Source organism: Ovis canadensis, chromosome 6 (assembly GCF_042477335.2).
Source record: "Ovis canadensis isolate MfBH-ARS-UI-01 breed Bighorn chromosome 6, ARS-UI_OviCan_v2, whole genome shotgun sequence".
Classification (NCBI taxonomy): Eukaryota; Metazoa; Chordata; class Mammalia; order Artiodactyla; family Bovidae; genus Ovis; species Ovis canadensis.
The window spans coordinates 82,339,886-82,360,725 of NC_091250.1; the positions used below are offsets into that span (position 1 = coordinate 82,339,886).

Sequence of the window (20,840 nt, forward strand, 5' to 3'; positions counted from 1 at the left end):
TATAAAATTCAAGAATTGTTTACTATGAGGCATCATGTTGTCTAAATCTGCATTATTGTACATATGAAATATTCAAAATTAGGTTTTATATGTTTATTGCACAATATTTTCTTAATAAATAATCAGAATTTAAATACAAGATTTATTGGGTATAGCATTTTGAGTTTACTCAGTAGGATAATGGTCTCTACTAAAATGCAGTTCTAATTTACACAGTTTATAATAGGGATAATAAGACTGTACCATTTGTTTATTCATTTAAATGGTCAAGGTAACAAAACAGCCTTTGTTCAGAGTACGTAATTGCCACAGTTAATTGGAACACTCAGTTTTCCATAAACCTGAAAATAGTCATAATGAATTTATTCTCGAGAGTAATGGTGACAGGAATTACTTTGTTTAATGTAACATAGGCAAAGCTCTATATATCATTTCCCTTGTTTAGGAGAATATATTTTAACTTCAACAATCCATATATATGCTCATGTATGCTTCCTGAATTAAGTGTGTTTAGAGGGATTTTGTTTTGTTAATTTTTATTTTGTGGGGTGGTGATAGAAAAGGAAAGATAAGAAGAAATTTACATTTATTGAATTTCTAGGGACTAAAACTTTCTGTGCTTAAAAGAGGACTACTCTTAAAATGTAGGTAATTCATGGAATTATACAATTTGCTTACACCTGCCTTAGTTTAAGTGTGCTTCAAGCATCTTCATAACCCTAGAAATTACCTAACTGACAATAGTCTGTGGTTGTTTTTCTAGCAAATGCACTCAAGATAATCTCTAGTAATAAACTGAATTCAGTGGAGGAAATGGATCTTTATCTTAAATCTATATTTCAAGCAACACTGGCATAGTTTTTTTTTAATAAACACAGCACACTGTTCTTTTTCTGTCTTCTTTCAATTCAATTCAGTCCAGTCGCTCAGTCGTGTCTGACTCTTTGCGACCCTATGAATCGCAGCACACCAGGCCTCCCTGTTCATCACCAACTGCCGGAGTTCACTCAGACTCACGTCCATCGAGTCTGTGATGGCATCCAGCCATCTCATCCTCGGTCATCCCCTTCTCCTCCTGCCCCCAATCCCTCCCAGCATCAGAGTCTTTTCCAATGAGTCAACTCTTCTCATGAGGTGGCCAAAGTACTGGAGTTTCAGCTTTAGCATCATTCCTTCCAAAGAAATCCCAGGGCTGATCTCCTTCAGAATGGACTGGTTGGATCTCCTTGCAGTCCAAGGGACTCTCAGGAGTCTTCTCAACACCACAGTTCAAAAGCATCAATTCTTTGGTGCTCAGCCTTCTTCACAGTCCAACTCTCACATCCATACATGACCACTGGAAAAACCATAGCCTTGACTAGACAGACCTTTGTTGGCAAAGTAATGTCTCTGCTTTTGAATATGGTATCTAGGTTGGTCATAACTTTTCTTCCAAGGAGTAAGCATCTTTTAATTTCATGGCTGCACTCACCATCTGCAGTGATTTTGGAGCCCCCAAAAATAAAGTCTGACACTATTTCCACTGTTTCCCCATCTACTTCCCATGAAGTGATGGGACCGGATGCCAAGATCTTTGTTTTCTGAATGTTGAGCTTTAAGTCAACTTTTTCACTCTCCTCTTTCACTTTCATCAAGAGGCTTTTTAGCTCCTCTTCACTTTCTGCCATAAGGGTGGTGTTATCTGCATATCTGAGGTTCTTGATATTTCTCCCGGAAATCTTGATTCCAGCTTGTGTTTCTTCCAGTCCAGCGTTTCTCATGATGTACTCTGCATAGAAGTTAAATAAGCAGGGTGACAATATACATTCTTGACGTACTCCTTTTCCTATTTGGAACCAGTCTGTTGTTTCATGTCCAGTTCTAACTTTGCTTCCTGACCTGCGTACAGATTTCTCAAGGGAGGTAATGATTTCACTGCTTCCTTAAGTTACATATTAATATCATTAATTTACACATTAATTCTATGCTAGACACTGGTTTGGACATTGGTAAATGGCTCATTGTGAGGTTACTTCTCTTGCAGTATTACCATCTATTCAAGAAGCACACAAGAGCAAGTTATCAAACAAATAAATATATAGTTATGATAAGAAATGTATATATATTTCTCTATATATATCATTTATAAGGAATGATACACACATACACACACACACACACACACACACATATATATATATATATAAGGAACTATATATCATTTTCAAGTACCAAAATCTATCCTGTTTCAACAATTTAGGAATAAACCTGACCAAGGAGGTGAAAGACATATACATGGAAAACTATAAAACATCAGTAAAGGAAATTGAAGATGATTCAAAGAAATGGAAAGACATTTCATACTCTTGGATTGGAAGAATTAATAATGTTAAAATGGCCACTCTACCTATACCCAATCAATAGATTTAAAATAATACCTATCAAAATACCCGTGACATTTTTCACAAAATTAGAACTAATAATCCTAATATATAGAGAACCATGAAAGACCCAAAATGTCAAAACAATCTTGAATAAAAAGGACAAAGCCAGAGGCATAACCCTTCTGGACTTCAGACATTATTACAAAGCTATAGTAATCAAAACAGCGTGGTATTAGTATATACCATACAGATCAATGAAACAGAATAGAGAGCCCAGAAATAAACCCAGATATCTACAGCCGATTAATCTACAAGAAGAATACAAGAATATAAAATGGAGAAAAGCTAGTCTCTCCCATAAGTGGTGCTGGGAAAGCTGGGCAGGTACATGTAAATCAATGAAATTAGAAAATTACCTAACACTATATAAAAAATATAAACTCAAAATGGTTTAAAGACCTAAATATAAATCATGACACCATTAAACTCCTAGAAGAAAACACAGGCAAAATATTCTCTGACATAAATCATAGCAATATATTCTTAGATTAATCTCTCATGGTAAAAAAATAAATAAAGCAAAAATAAACAAGTTTGACCTAATCAAATTTAAAAGCTTTGCACAGCAAAGGAAACCATCAGTGAAACACGGAAATAACCTGCAGGGTGGGAGAAGATATTTGCAAACTGATGAAATGGAAAACCCCTTAAATGTCCATGATGATGTAGTTTTCTACTGAAAAATGTGCAATCCTGACATATTAAGATTCGAAGGGAAGAAGAGAGAACCCTAAACATAGTTACAAGCATACAAAAGCCCCACAGCCATTGGGAAGGGGCGATGAAAGTGTATATACCACAATGCTGTTGGTAGTCATAGTAAGAGTAATATTTCCCTACTAATTTCAAAATATTTTTAATGTTTACTTGTTTAATGAAAAAAAATGATTTCACAAGCCCTTCTCTTAGTCTCATGGGGAGCTGGAAATTTCCCACAATTTATGCTATTGCCTTACTTGTATTTAAGTGGGGTTCTGTTTTGCTCCTCTACAAAAAGCCGTGTCCTAAGACAATGCAGTATTTTAATGTTCTATCACTCTTGAATCTTATTTCACTCCTTCAATAATATTTGGAAATTACTTTGATTACCTTTCACTAAATGTGTCAATTCTTTGTTCTGAGAGAAATTGTCATGTGGCAGAGCAACAAAGCAGTTTTGCAAATAAGCCAAAAAAATGAATAGCTGTGAAAGTCCATTTGCTTTATCTCCTAATTCTGAGTCCTTATTTAACTATCCTGCACTTATTGATTACCAAATCATGGCATTCCATCAAAAGTAAACGTTTTCTTTGAATTTGACTTTTACTATAATTTCTAAGTCCATTTCACTTGCCATTTAAGGGCTTATTATTTTAATTGCTCACATTTTGTCCACTACAGATGTTGCTGATTATCAAGATAATGACAAAAAATGTGTTATAATTTAGAAGTGACCTTGTTTTTTCTGCCACCTAACACATATCTCAACTGACTGTTGTTAGGAAACATTAAGCATGGTAGAAATTTAACATATGCCTTTATACTCCACAGATATGTGAATATAGTGATATAATTTGGGAAAATAGTCTATTTTGAATTCAGCAATACATCTATGTAAAACATAACTGAGATTATCACTGGGTCCTTGACAAGGGTCTATTAATTACTATTGCCCTGTGAGTACTTTCTGTTATTGCCCCTGCCCCAGGCTGCTCTGATTTATGAACAGCTTTTCATATTCACAAAGTGGCTCATGAATCACTCTGGCCCAACAGAAATGAATAAAAATGAGCCCATTTACACAACATTTGGTATATAGCTAATTACCTGAAAATGACTGCTTGGGATTGCACTGAGAAGAGTGTCATTAACATTCAGCACAAAAAGTACAAAACGGAGGGAGAAGAGAAAGCAGAATCAAAAAAAGAAAAATATAAGAGGAGCAACAAGAATGCTGTTGACACAGTGTGAGTAAAGTAAAGTGTTAGTTGCTCAGTCATGTCTGACCCTTTGAACTGTAGCCAGCCAGGCTCCTCTGTTCATGGGATTTCCTAGGCAAGAATACTGGAGTGGGTTGCCATTTCTTTCTCCAGGGGATCTTCCCCACTGAGGAATCAAACCTGCATCCCCCACATTGCAGGCAGATTCTTTACTGTCTGAGCCACCAGGGAAGCCTTCAAAGCATCACCAAAGAGTACTTAATGACATCATCCAAGAGAGGAATGGTTAAGTAAACAGCAGTAAACGTAAAGATTAAATACAGTGTAAGTTCAACTTTATTAAACAATATACTTAGAAAAAAGGAAATTACTAATCAGATTGTGGCAATGAGACTGTGGGTCATCTTTATTCTGTGTATAGTTTTCTGTGTTTTTCAGATGTCTTACTATATTGTTGTTTAATCACTCAGTCATGTCCAACTCTTTGCCACACCATGGATTATAGCCCATCAGGCTCCTCTGTCCATGGGATTTCCCAGGCAAAAGTACTGGAGTGGGTTGCCATTTCCTTCTCCAAGAGATCTTCCTGACCCAGGGATTGAACCCACATCTGTTGCTTGACAGGTGGATTCTTTGCCACTGAACCACCTGAAGTCTTTTGTTTTACTATGACCCTGCATTAATCTTACAATGTACTTGTGTTAGTAATCTTACATATTATTGCTGTTGTACAGTCATTAAGTCATGTCTGACTCTTAGAGACACCATGGACTGCAGCACACCAGGCTCCCCTGTCCTTCACTATCTCCCGGAATTTGCTCAAATTCTTGTCCATTGAGTTGGTGATGCTATCTAACCATCTCATCCTCTGCTGACCCCCTTCTCCTTTTGCCTTCAGTCTTTCACAGTATCAGGGTCTTTTCCAATGAGTCATCTCTTGGTATCAGGTGTCCAAAGTACTGGAGCTGTAGCTTCAGCATTAGTCCTTCCAATGAATACCTTATATGTATGTATGTAATGTATTTAGAAGCATACAGTTTAAAAATAATAATGGGGCTTCCCTAGTGACTCAGATGGTAAAGAATCTGCCTGCAATGCACAAGACCCAGGTTTGATCCCTGGGTCAGGAACAGTTCCTGGAGAATGGAATGACTACTCACTCCAGTATTCTTGCCTGGAGAATTCCATGGACAGAGGAGCCTGGTTAGGGTTAACTGAGAGATTATTATGTACCAAGCATTGAATTTGATTATTCATATGATAACCCTCTTCTTCTTGCCTGTTCCATTCTATATTCACTTACATAATACCTCTGTTTGTGGAATACAACAAACTTAAGGCATCCAAAAGCTAACCAAACACACCAATCAAATAAGAGTAGGATTGAACCATCTCCTTCCTGAGTGATTGTGATGCTTTTGTGATAATGTATACATTTGTCTAAGGTGATATATTTGTATTTCTAGAAAAATGGCAGAGCTAGTAGTCCCAATTGAGACATAAGCATGTTCTCCCCAGCTATTTCATTAAATCAATAGACAAAGGCTCTGTCTTCTATCTTCTGCTACCTGACATATTGAAAAACAACAAAAAATTGTGACAGCAGAAAGGTGCAGCTGGATATTTGTAACTGCTGTAGCTTCCATGCTTACAGTATTGCCTGATTCCTACTAAGTCTTCCATCATTTTTATACCCATTATTGAGTGGCTAAAAGATGCCCTAAATTAGTGATAACTAAATGAATACTTAAAATATATAGTAAGGTCAACTCTTAGTTGTTTAATATGTTTTACTGCTAATGGGAGAAATTTTACTGAACCAATTGTTCTCTGCTTAGATTTATCTAACCTGAATATAATAACTGGAAATATAATAAAATTTAGCTCCTGGGTCTAGAGTATCTGAATTTGAATCTCCTTTACAGACTGTGTTAACTTGGAAACATTTTCTAACCTCATCAGATATCAGTTTCCTTATCTTTGAAACTGGCATAAAATGGCATCAACATAATCAGGCTTTCATAAATAATAAATTAAATAATGCTTATATGGTAGTCAGAATAACAGCACCCTAAAGAGGTCTATGTCCTAATTCTCAGGACCTGTAAATACGTTTCCTTAGGTTTCAACAGGGATTTTGCAGACAGGATTCATATAAGGATTTTGAAGCAAGATTATCCTGGATTATCTGGGGTGAGCCCAATGTAATCACAAGAGTTCTTATACAAGGAAGGCAGGAGAGTCAGTGGGGAAGGAGATGTGAGGACAAAAGCAGACGTTGAAGTGATGGAGGAAGATGGAGGAAGGGGACCTGAGCCAAGGCTGCAAAGCAGCCTCTAGAAGCTGGAAAAGGCAAGGAAATGGATTCTCCTGGAGAGCCTCCGGAGGGAACACAGCCCTACTGAAACCTTGGTTTTAGAACTTCAGATCTCTAGAATGTAGGAGCATAGATCTGTGCTGTTTTAAACTACTAAATTTACAGTAACTTGTTGCAAGAGCAATAGGTAACTAATACAGTAAGTATGGTGCTTAGCACAGTCCTGTCATGGAGGATTCTAACAGCATTATCTAAGATCACTCTGCCTCTTAAAATCTAAATAAAAGTAGTTTAAACACACAACCCATTGCTTGTGGGAGTCCAATACCTTCTGCAGGGTTGCTGAGGCTTCCCAAAGGGCTTTCTGATTTGACCGTCTCTGGCTTTGAAGTTCCAGTTTGGCTGAATTGATTTGATTTATAGAATACTGTTTCATGAATGTTATCAAGATATGGAATTCAGTCATTTTACAAGAATGAAAATAAAACATTTATATAAGACTTTACTGGGCTGGGAAGTATTGGGGAAAACCTTTATTTAGGTAAATAGAGAAAAATTTTATTATAATAGCAGTGTAAAAATCTTAAAGTTGAATACTGTCTTACAAAATGCTTTGCTACTCCATCATGTTGCTTTTCCACACCTAAATTCCTCACAAATCTCACAGCAGTTTACCTCCTTTTGTTTCTTTATCATTCATGCCTTTTTTTCTCAGGATTTCACCTTTAAATACCAAGGTATTTTCCTAAACATAATAGCTTACCAAAAGCAAAATTTGGTGCCAGTTATGCAGAGGGTGACTGCAGCCATGAAATTGAAAGACGCTTAATCCTTGGAAGAAAAGTTATGACCAACCTAGATAGCATATTCAAAAGCAGAGACATTACTTTGCCAACTAAGATCTGTCTAGTCAAGGCTATGGTTTTTCCAGTGGTCAGGTATGGATGTGAGAGTTGGACTGAAGAAAGCTGAGCACCGAAGAATTAATGCTTTTGAACTGTGGTGTTGGAGAAGACTCTTGAGAGTCCCTTGGACTGCAAGGAGATCCAACCAGTCCATTCTGAAGGAGATCAGTCCTGGGTGTTCTTTGGAAGGACTGATGCTAAAGCTGAAACTCCAGTACTTTGGCCACCTCATGCAAAGAGTTGACTCATTGGAAAAGACTCTGATGCTGGGAGGGATTGGGTGCAGGAGAAAAAAGGGACGACAGAGGATGAGATGGCTGGATGGCATCACTGACTCGATGGACGTGAGTTTGAGTGAACTCTGGGAGTTGGTGATGGACAGGGAGGCCTGGCGTGCTGCGATTCATGGGGTCGCAAAGAGTCGGACACAACTCAGTGTTAGCTACAGGAAAAAATCTATGCACACATTGGTCATGACTTAGGCTAAACCATCCATCATCTTTCATTGGTTTCTTTGGATGATGAATCTAACATGGGCTAAGGGTACAGCCTAGAGGCCAGAGGCAGCCATGGGACATTCTCCAAACAAACTTACAGAGGGATACTGATATCAGTCTTATACTGCTACTCACTATCACTCTCAACAATCTTAGGGGTATGATTAGGAAATAGAATTTTCAGGCTTTTTTCCTCTCTACTTTTTCATATTCATTTTATATGTGCATGTTAAGTCAATTCAGTCATGTCTGACTCTTTGCCACCCTGTGGACTACAGCCGTCCAGGCTCCTCTGTCTGTGGGATTCTCCAGACAGGAATACTGGAGCAGGTTGCTATACCCTCCTCCAGGGGATCTTCCCAACCCAGGGACTGAACCCGAGTCTCCAGCATCTCCTGCACTGGCAGGTGGGTTTTTTACCACTAGTGCCACCTGGGAAGCCTCCTTTTATATAGATTATGTTAAGTTGTACAGTTATACTCTACAGAGATCATGTTTAAAACCTGGAGCTCCTCCCTATAAGATTGAAGATTATAGGAAAATCTCAACATAATTCATTCATTTACTTAAGTGTCCATTCTTACTCGCAAAAATGCACACTCCATATGTATATATGTGTACATGTTTGTATGTGTGTGTGTGTGTGTGTGTGTGTGTGTGTGTGTGTGTGTGTGTGTAGCTTGGTTTTAAGCTACTTAAGGACCAGGACTTCCTGGATGTCTTATCAGCAATGAGAGTCATGTTGCTCTTGGACATCAAATATACATGAATTATGATTACAGTGATTCTTGGAGTAAATGAGCATGCAGCACACAAATTAATACATAAATACTATAGCAACATGATTTCCATTCATTCCAAAGTATCATGGGGCCATAGTTTAACTAACAGCCTATTATAGTGTTCTGACCTAACCTTCAAAATGTCAATAAATTGGATTATAATGTAAGTCATTCTAAATGTCTTTGAAAGAAGACAGATGAGTGTTATGCCATCATGAATCTGTACCTCTGGAAAGTCTGAGTTCAGAAAGACAATCATTTGATACTTTTGCCTTTTGCTGGTTCTACCCTATTGTACTTTCATTTGCCAATAGCCAATAGTCATATCTTCACACACTGAGAATTAATGAGTGTGAACATTTTTAAAAATTCAAAATATGCTTCAATTTCAAAAGCCCTCAACCTATCCAGTTTTGTGACCTTTGGCACCTTTAACTCCGTAGAAGATTTTTAATATCAGACTGCTTCAGCCACAATGTTGGGAACATTTCCATGAGGATGTGTTAATTAGTTGTAGAGGTGACTTAACCACTGCTGAGCAATCGCAAACAAATGGAAACATAGAGAACAGTCATTTTTCAAGATGTTCATTGTTGCCTCACACCCAAGACGAGCCGAACAGCACTCTGCCCAACAAAATGACATCGTTTTGTTGATGCTCCTGAGAATTCTCGCTGAGTAATTTTTCTCACAAAGAGCTCAGGATTGTCAGCTCACTTAGCCATATGTATTACAAAATCTAGAGACACCAAACTCTTAAATTAGCAGAGACTGACATTCTGTTGCATAAATTTCTATGGGTCACAACATGAATTTATGAGTATGTGCTTGTGTAGGGGTCCCTGTCTGAGTTTTAGTAATTCCTCTCTTGTTAGGTGAGAGACCCTTTCTGGTCCCTGGTGATAGCATTTGTTTGTGCCTAGCTTTCTTTCCTGCCCTTAACAATAATTTGGGGAGTGTTGGCACATAATCCAAGTTGAGCCAGTGAAATCCTCTTGAGAATTCAAAATTTGGAACATCTAGATTTAAAGAAGGGCGTTGTTCCACTAATGTCAGTGCTCTGTAGAGGAAGTCAGGAATTTCGCACAGCTCGAGTTCTGGAAGCTGCCTTGATCGCCTCTTTCTGAATTGTGATGACTTAGTTCTCTTTGGTATCTTAATGGGATTTGGGGCAGGAGAAATGAACTCACCCAAGCAATCACAGTTGAAAACTCATCAGGTTATAGGTAGAGTTCTGGTGTGGTATACAGATTTCCTATGTGATATCAAAAAAATTCTCATATGTATTGATTGCTGAATGGATTGATCATAACACATAGCAATGGTCAATTCCATTATGCTTTCCAAAATTCGTTTTTTGGTTTTTTTTTTAATCACTCACAACTGTAGTACCCATAAGCATGAGACATGTTATTCATTTTACTGACAATGCTTTGTTGGCATTTCAAACTGCTTTGTAAAACCTCCACAGCCTTACAATGTGTGAATCAGTGGTTCAGCCTGTCCTGATGTTGATATGATGTGGTAAACTAACCATATGACATGTCGAAAAATGATGTCAATTAAGTTAGAAAAGCTGACAAGGGGGTTCATGTAGTGTTCTTAAGTATCCCCAAAGTTGCTTTGTTCCACACATATCTTATTTTAATTTTATTTAAATATTGCATTTATCTTAAACTATAAGCATGTACACTGTAATGTGCCCTATGCCACATTTTAATGCATTCTAGGCCATCATAATATCAACTTGTGCTGCCAGGTTAGTTTATGCGGAGCATGGAACACCAAGTAAAGTTTCCATTTTTTTAAGCTGGAGGAAAATTGCTTTACAATATTATGCTGGTTTCTGCATACAACAACACAAACCATATATATATATATATATGCCCACCCTCTTGAGCCTTCCTTCCCTTCCTCCCATCCCACCCCCTATAGCATCATCACAGAGCACTAGGCTGGGCTCCTTATGATACACAGTAGCTTTGCACTAGCTACCTGTTTTACACATGATAACGTATATATGTCAATGCTACTTTCTCAGTTCATTCCATTCTCAATACTATGTACAGCAGCAGCAAGTATCTATTAGAGATCAACCACCTATGCTGCTGCTGCTGCTGCTGCTGCTGCTAAGTCGCTTCAGTCGCGTCTGACTCTGTGCGACCCCATAAAGGGCAGCCCACCAGGCTGTGCTGTCCCTGGGATTCTCCAGGCAAGAACACTGGAGTGGGTTGCCATTTCCTTCTCCAATGCATGAAAGTGAAAAGGGAAAGTGAAGTCGCTTCTTTGTGTCCGACTCTTAGCGACCCCATGGACTGCAGCTTACCAGGCTCTTCCATCCATGGATTTTCCAGGAAAGAGTACTGGAGTGGGGTGCCATTGCCTTTGAATGTATCTAAAACCTCTGCAAAGGTGTCATTGATTATACAGGTGATTACAAAGCAAATGGACATTTTTTCTCTGAATTCGGGGTAGCCCATGACTGGTCATGTAAGATTTTAGAGGCAAGTGTTTCCATATTTGTGAGGATTTTCTCAATACCACACAAATAAAATACAAAACAAAAATAACTGGCACTGAGGAAGATTGAAGACCATAACTCTTATCATAATTCCTGCTTTCATGTGTGCTCACATTAAGATAGATGTCAACATTTGAACTTATATAATAAATCTGCATTAACAACATATGGCTTTCACTTATTTCATTTGTATTTTATATATTGAGGTTCTCTGTAAGTTTCCATTTTGTTAAAAGTCTCCTTAGAGGAAAAATGTTTGAAAGCACCATTATAGCAGGGTATTTCCACTGTGGCACTACTGACATTTTGGAACATTGTTAATTGTTGGGGAGGTACTGCACGCTGTAGGATGTTTAGCTGCATCCCTGGTCATACTCCCACTAGACACCAGTATCAACCCTCCACCCCAAGCCTGATAATCAAAGCTGTCTCCAGATGTTGTCAAATGTCCCCTGTTGGTAAAAACAATTCCTGGTTGAAAATAATTGGCTAAGTCATAGGATCATAAGGATGGCTGCACTTTAGTAATTCCTAGAAAACATTCACATTTTCACAATCCTTTTTATTCATAAGCAGCAGTTAAACAAAGAATATGGTAGAGAGATGATGTTTTTAAGTGCTTTTAAATATTTATTATGTTGTCTTATTGAAGATGTTTGAAACACTTAGTGTTAGTTTATCAGTTGTATCCAACTCTCTGCATCCCCATAAACTATATTCCCCAGGCTCCTCTGTCCACGGAATTCTCCAAACAAGAATACTGGAGTGGGTTGCCATTTCCTCCTCCAGGGGATCTTCCCGCCCCAGGGATCAAACCCTGGTCGTCTGCATTGCAGCCAGATCCTCTACCATCTGAGCCACCAAGGAAGCCCCCACTATGCAGACCAAAAAAGAATGTGGTGGAATTGTATTTTCAGACAATGAAAGCTGTTCATGATATATTGTGAAATGAGAAAAATCAATCAAGTCACATGATTATGGGAGCAGAAAGCAAAAAGTAATCTACTAAAACCCTTTTATGTGCTAATTCTAGAATACAACCACAACTGTTGTAAAACATTTGAAATTCTTTAAATTAAACTTTAAAATTCCTTTTACTCTTGCCTAATACTCAAATAAATCTGATTAACTGACCAACATTTTATCTAAGAGAGGCTTAAAAGAGAAGCTTCACTTTTAACTTTCACAAAGAAACCCAAAGAAAAATTAGGATGGTCTAAGGTTTATGCCTAATACTGTTTTAAGGAAGAAGGTGCCTGTTAGTTTAACACAAATCACCAAAACAATAACTTGCCTTGACAGCTTCACAAAACACAGGTATGAAAAGAACTTTTTCAAATTTACATACACTGTTGATGAGCAGCAATGTTGCAAAATTTTAAATGCATATACCTTTTTTTCTAACAATTCCCTTTCTAGAAATAGCCAGTCAACATACTCAAGTATCATAGAGTATACCAGTATATTCAGAGCACCTCTATTTATAAAAGTAAATGATATTAAACAACATAAATACCCACTAGAGGGTGGTGAGGGAAATAAATGATGGTATTTCCATACAACTCAATACATTGTAGTAAATTTTTTACAGATGGCTTATTATTTACTAATATAGAACCAAATCCAAGATGCATCATCAATGTAAACATGCTAGGTTCAGAACACGGTGTGCAGTAGTCTTCTAACAAAGAAGTTCCCCCATAAGAAGATATAGTTGGACTTCTATTTATATTTGGGAATTTTCCAGTGCTGTAACTCCTGGGCCTTAAGATTAAAAGGAAAGCTTATTATTAAGTTTGAATTTTGAATTAAAAAAATCATTATTACACCTTATTTTGTGAAAAGAGGACAAGGTAATTCACTTTTTTGAGAAAAATATTTTGTCAGTCCCAAAGTGATATCAAATGTATGTGTGAGTGGACTAGCCCTAAGACTTCAGTTCCTCTCAAACACTCAGCACAGTCCACGAAACTAGCCCAGCCGTGAGAAAACGGAGGGATCGTGGAAACCCAGGTAGGATATCTAGAGTCAGGATCCCTGGGTCTGCATAAATACATAAGCCAAACTGTAGTTGGTAAATAGGGTGTAAGCACTAGGATAGTATTTCTTTACTGGCTATATGCTATAGGCCAGGGACTCAGAGATGAATCTAACAAATCTCTCTAATAGTGGGCAGTGCAAGGCATTAAAAGTCATGAAGGACAAATTTTGTTGTTTTTTTGCTGTTGCTGTTTTATCATTAGGTTGTAGCAGGAGAGGGAGGTAGGCTTTGATGCATAACATAGATAAATGTTCTCCTCCTTGTAAAGCCAGCCATGCTGCAGATATTGACAAAGACATTGCTAGGATGCTAGTGAATATAGGAAGGGCTGTGGGATAATTTATAGCTATAATAATGGCCATCCTTCATGGGGCACTTACTAAGTATGAAGCACTGGGTTGAGAGCTTCATACCCATTATCTCTTTTAATCTTCACAGCCATTCTGTGCAGTAGGTGTTTTGATTGATGGGTGAACTGAAGCTCCTGGAGATATATTAACTAGCCCAACCTCACATGGCTAGTGAGCAGCAAAGAAAGACTCAAATTCAATCTGCCTGTCTTCAATTTTTATCTTTTATTTACTTTTATTTTTTTAGATCATTTTACTATATTTCTTTTTTAAATTTTTTAATTGGAGGATAATTGCTTTACAATGTTGTGTTGGTTTCTGCCATACAACACCACAAATCAGTCATAACTATATATCTCTTGCCTCTTGAGCCTTCCTCCTTCCCCATCCTCATCCCACCCCTCTATGTTGTGATAAAGCACCAGGCTGGGCTGCCTGTGTTATATAGAAACTTCTACTAGCCTATATATGAAATCTAGAAAAATGGTACTGATGAACCTATCCCAGGTAATGAATGGAGATGCAGATTTAGAGAACGGAGATTTGGATACAGAATGGGAGGGAGAGGGTGGAACAAATTAAGAAAGTAGCATTGCCTATCTTTAAAATTTTTTAATCACAAAGCTTTGATGCCATCTAGTAGGCATGATTCAGGGCTAGAAAGCCTGGAAATGAGAGTCACCATCTTTACGATGTTCTTTTCTCTCTCTCACCCTGACAGGATCACAACCACAGCTGCGTGCATGATGGATCTACGGAGATATCCTCTGGATGAACAAAACTGCACCCTGGAGATTGAAAGTTGTGAGTTAACTTGGACAGGGGGACAAAAAAAGAGGGATGTTTGCTTGACCTAATTAAGTGCAAACTCGCACTGAGTAATTGGCACCGGGATAATTTCACCTACACTCCCCTGCCGACTTTTCAAAGGGTTCACAGTCTAGTAACATTTTCCTCTGTATTGGCAGTTATCTTTTTGAATCATTAAGGAAAGTCCACTCCTTTTAGCTGGACAATTTATAAATTCATGCTTTCTCCTTCTCAAAATCAAGTTTCTTCCAAGACATTCCAATACCCAAGCTGCATTAGAGAAGGGAAATATTTAGTTTGAAAAGACTTTGTGAGATTGTCTTTGGTTCTATAGTCTGCCTGAAGGACTGTAAATTGTTGTCTAGAAAAACACTATGGTAAAGTCTTTCTTCATGGAAGGATGAGATGATAAGTGGTATTGTCCATTTCTCATCTTGTGGCTTGTAGTTTAGGTTTGTCCTCTTGGGCTGTTTTTCATTGATTAACAATTAGAATATTTTAGTCACTAAGAGTTAATCTGATTGATTATCTTTGTTTCATTGTTTCTCAGTCATCAACATGCAGACATTTGATTCCATTTGTTGTGAATACAAGACCAAGGCCATTTCCTGGTGTTCAGGGACAGAGAAAGTGCAGTAGGTAATTCAGAGCATTGTAATACAACTTAATGTAATGTAAGAATAGACAGATATTTATTTAGATCATTTTAAATGCTTTCCAAATCTAAACTTCAAAATGGTAAAGAAAAATGGGAAAATTCCAGGTGATCCTCTAGTATTATTGAACAATAAATGTATTCCCCATTGTCTGACTATTGAGTAATTACATTCATTTTCTAGTTTTACTGAATATAAACATAGAACTAGATAAAGAATGCTTATATAGATATAGATTCAGATATAAATATTGATCTATTACCTCTAGAACCTAGAATGAATAACATTCATCAGCTGTTCTTTAATTAATATTCTAATTTTAAAATATACAAATAGTAGCAGTAAAAGTGGGCACCCTTGTCTTGTTCCTGACTTTAGGGGAAATGCTTTCAATTTTTCACCATTGAGGATAATGTTTGCTGTGGGTTTGTCATAGATAGCTTTTATTATGTTGAGGTATGTTCCTTCTATTCCTGCTTTCTGGAGAGTTTTTATCATAAATGGATATTGAATTTTGTCAAAGGCCTTCTCTGCATCTATTGAGATAATCATATGGTTTTTATTTTTCAATTTGTTAATGTGGTGAATTACATTGATTGATTTGCGGATATTGAAGAATACTTGCATCCCTGGGATAAAGCCCGCTTGGTCATGGTGTATGATCTTTTTAATGTGTTGTTGGATTCTGATTGCTAGAATTTTGTTGAGGATTTTTGCATCTATGTTCATCAGTGATATTGGCCTGTAGTTTTCTTTTTTTGTGACATCTTTGTCAGGTTTTGGTATTAGGGTGATGGTGGCCTCATAGAATGAGTTTGGAAGTTTACCTTCCTCTGCAATTTTCTGGAAGAGTTTGAGTAGGATAGGTGTTAGCTCTTCTCGAAATTTTTGGTAGAATTCAGCTGTGAAGCCTTCTGGACCTGGGCTTTTGTTTGCTGGAAGATTTCTGATTACAGTTTCAATTTCCGTGCTTGTGATGGGTCTGTTAAGATTTTCTATTTCTTCCTGGTTCAATTTTGGAAAGTTGTACTTTTCTAAGAATTTGTCTATTTCTTCCATGTTGTCATACACACCGAGGAAACCAGAATTGAAAGAGACACATGTACCCCAATGTTCATTGTAGCACTGTTTATAATAGCCAGGACATGGAAACAACCTAGATGTCCATCAGCAGATGAATGGATAAGAAAGCTGTGGTACATATACACAATGGAGTATTACTCAGCCGTTAAAAAGAATACATTTGAATCAGTTCTGATGAGATGGATGAAACTGGAGCCGATTATACAGAGTGAAGTAAGCCAGAAAGAAAAACACCAATACAATATACTAACACATATATATGGAATTTAGGAAGATGGCAATGACGACCCTGTATGCAAGACAGGGAAAGAGACACAGATGTGTATAACGGACTTTTGGACTCAGAGGGAGAGGGAGAGGGTGGGATGATTTGGGAGAATGGCATTCTAACATGTATACTATCATGTAAGAATCAAATCGCCAGTCAATGTCTCACGCAGGATACAGCATGCTTGGGGCTGGTGCATGGGGATGACCCAGAGAGATGTTGTGGGGAGGGAGGTGGGAGGCGGGGTCATGTTTGGGAACGCATGTAAGAATTAAAGATTTTAAAATTAAAAAAAAATAATTAAAGTTTTGAGAAAGAAAAATAAAAAAATTATATATATATAAATATGTTGGCTGAAAGGTATTAATATATGAAAGTATTAATAGTGACTTTTGGTTTAAATGCCAATGACAAGCAAATTCATACTATAGGAATGAAATATAAACCCAGTCATTTGTTATGGGCTAATAATGTTTTACAAATAAGACAGAACTTTAGCTAAGCAGGTAAACTGTTAGCTGTTGGAACTGACATGGAAAGAGAAAGGTGCTCATTTATATAGGTAGCCTTTTATCCTCAGTCTCCTTCCACTGATTGTGATTTTTTTACCTTTGCTTCTGTTGAACCACATTAGGATATGGCAATCTGTTAAAATTCTAACATCTTATGTTTACAGCATGCACTTTAAAAAGCAATGAATTTTGACAAGTACTGGAATTGATTCTGTGGATAAATTGCTAGTGCTAAAGCTATCAACATTCTCTCCCCCAAAATATTTTATTTTATAATGCATAGTGAGTCTTTCTATTATTACAAGTTTACATTTTTCTTTAAGTAGGCAATTTCTTTTATTCCTATTTAGAAAATAGATTACCTTTAGGACCATTTAGCATATCATATCATGAGCCAAACCAAAACTATAAATGAGGCAGAATTAACCATAACTTTTGTGAGGCAAGGATTGGGGGAGGCCCAAACAATCAGAGAGTCCAAAGTTATCATAAGATATGATGTCAGGCAATAAGTAGTGACCCAGGCATATGATAATCTTTGAGGCAACTCAGTAAGATGCAAACAGTTGTCTGGGTAGATGGATGAGGCATGGTAACTGGGACCCTAAAATCGGCTAATATATAGGACTGTACAGAATTACCGTCATCAAAAAAATCTACAAAGGATAAATGCTAGAGAAGGTGTAGAGAAAAGGGAACCTTCCTACACTGTTGGTGGGAGTGTAAAGTGACACAGCCATTTGGAGAACAGTATGAACATTCCTTAAAAAACTAGGAATAATCTACCATTTGACCTAGCAACTCCACTACTGGGCATATATACCCTGAGAAAACCATAATCAAAAAAAGACATATGTGCCCCAATGTTCATAGCAGCACTGTTTACAATAGCCAGCACACGCAAGCAACCTAGATGTCTCTTGAGAGATGAATGGATAAAGAAGATGTAGTACATACATACAATGGAATTTTATGCATATATACTCAGCCATAAAAAGAATGAATTTGAATCAGTTCTAGTGAGGAGGAAGAACCTAGAGTCTGTTATACAGAGTGAAGCAAGTCAGGAAAAGAAAAACAAATACAGAATATTAATGCATATATATGAAATCTAAAAAAAATAGTATTGATGGACCTATTTACAGGGAAGGAATGGAGATGCAGATGTAGAGAACGGACTTACGGGCACAGTGTGGAAGGGAGAGAGTGGGACCAATGGAGAAAGTAGCATCAACATATACATACTGTCAAGTGTAAGATGGATAGCTTGTGAGAAGTTGCTGTGTAGCACAGGACGCCCAGTCTAGTACTCTGCGACGATGTGGAGGGATGGGGTGTGGGAAGGGGAGGGAGGCTAGGGAAGGTGGGCTAGGTGTATATAATTATGGCTGATTTGCATTGTTGTAGGGCAGAAACCCGGCTTCCCAGGTGGCACTAGTGGTAAAGAAACAGTCTGCCAATGCAGAAGACGTAAGAGGCAGGTTCAATCCTTGGGTAGGGAAGATCCTCTGGAGGAGGGCATGGTAGCCCACTCCAGTATTCTCACCTGGAGAATCCCATGGATAGAGAAGCCTCATGGACTACCATCCATAGGGTCGCAAAATGTCGGACACAATTGAAGCAACTTAGCAGGCATGATGGCAGAAACCAACACAACTTTGTAAACAAATTTTTAATATTTAAATTAAAAATAGAAAAAAAAGAAATAGAGTCACAGATGTTAAAAAAAAAAAAACTTAAGCTTACCAAGGGCAAAAGAGGGTTAGGGATAAATTGAGAGACTGGGATTGACATATACACACTACTATATGTAAAATAGACAACTAATAAGGACCTGCTGTATAGCACAAGAAACTCTGGTCAATACTCTGTAATGACCTTTATGTAGAAGGAATCTTAAAAAAAAACAGAGTAGATATATGCATATGTATAACTGATTCACTTTGCTGTACAGTAGAAGCTAAGTCAACATTGTAAATCAATTATACTTCAATAAGTTAAATATACACATATAGGACTGTGTGGGCAGACTGTGACCATCATAAAGTGATCCAACAGCAGGTCACAGAACTCTAGTCCCTGAAGAACCTAAAGCAAAGAAGTAATTCAGTCAGTAAGAATTTGTGTAATGAGGAGTCTATGAAGTCAGGAACTCGGGAGAAAGGGAAAAGAACAGGGAACTGCATTCTATTTGCCAGGCAAAAGCTAGGCATTAATCTAACACCTCCATAGCAGAAGATAGACCTGTTATCTTAATGACTAAATGTATATCTCTAACAGCATTTGAGAGATACTGTGAGTTTCAGAGAAGTCAAATAACTTCCCCAGGGCCATAAGGCAAGGATAGTGGTGAAGTGGAAATTCAAACCCAGGTAATCTATTCTCTATAATAGAATCCTGCAATTAACAGGTGAGCAAGGAAACAGGACATCAATGATTAGAATATAGCACCAGTCAGAACCACTCTCAGTTAGACTGAGGGTGCTAAATCAACCAAAGATGGGTTGAAATTATCCCTAATAAAAGTCGATTCCAGAAGCTGAAACAGAATTTAGCTCTTTGGTCAAGGGTCAAATGATTGCAACTGTGGAGAAAGCATAGTCTGTGGATACAGGAAACCAAGTACTCCTGATTCCATTGGTGTTGCTGCTGCTGCTGCTGCTGCTAAGTACCCCCCCCCCCACCCCGGCCAAAAAAATTAAAAGCTTCAAATGACAACATTGCTTAGAGCCAATACTTTCCTTGAAATGTATCTCTTCTTAACAATAGATAAACCAATATAAAGAGGTCTTAAATCTTAAGAGGAATAACTCCCAGCAACAAGGTAACATATGGCAATAACAGAGAGTCCAAATGAGCTTTGTTTGTTCCTGCCATAAGTATATAATCAATATATGCTAAGCATTAATAAATACTGAATCTATTATCTATTTTTTAACTCTTCAAGAAGAAATGTGTGTTGCATTATTTACTGAAACAGATCTCCCTGAATTGTCATTTTATGAAGACCATAACTGAGCTTTATTTATTTTTTTAAATGTAACATTGTGTTTACTTAAGTCATTAATTAGTATCAATGATAATGATTCCTTATATTCTTAGATATCCAATACATTATTCATTTCTCCTTTGGCTGATATATGGGAAAAAACAGAGGGACAAGTTTTTATGTAGTGACATAGGAAAAATAGATTATTCATTAAGATAATAGGTGAATGTTAAACGGAGGCATTGTTGCTTCACTGTTTATTTTTCCTGATGGTTTGTTAAGCTTCTTTACTGTTCCTTTTTTTTTCTTTTAACAACTTAATGTCTTCATGTGAAGTTGAGGGTATAATGAGTGTGAATTTCAGTATCTTTACTGGATATATCAATACCTTAAGTGAAAGTTCAGCTCATAATAATTTATGTGGCTTCTTGTACTAAACTTTTCATATGGGTTAGTGCATCATGAAGCTAAGTAAAGAATTAATAATTCCTTCTTAGAAGTCACAAGTGATTTGTTTTGCTTATTAAAAGTAAGTCTACTGCTAGAAAATTGGGATACTTAAGTTATTGGTCCCTAAATATCTTTCCTTGAATATTAAAATCTACTTATTTTATGTCAGCTTCTTTGACAAATCATTTTCTGCTATCTTTAGTTTTCTTTACTTCCCGGTGTGTTTCATTTATTCAGTCACTCACTGCATTACAAAAGGTGTGATCAAGACTACTAACACAGATAAACCATTCAGTTTGAAGCTTCTGCTTGCCAAA

At 37.3% G+C, this 20,840-nt stretch overlaps 1 protein-coding gene across 1 annotated transcript in view; it reads left to right on the top strand.

Annotated features, from left to right (window-relative positions):
* GABRB1 (gamma-aminobutyric acid type A receptor subunit beta1) overlaps positions 1 to 20,840 on the top strand; it is a 438,990-nt gene that overhangs the window by 313,931 nt on the left and 104,219 nt on the right. The window contains exon 5 of the mRNA XM_069593059.1: positions 14,477 to 14,559. Within this exon, the coding sequence (XP_069449160.1) occupies positions 14,477 to 14,559 (83 nt within the window). The remainder of the gene's footprint in view (positions 1 to 14,476; positions 14,560 to 20,840) is intronic.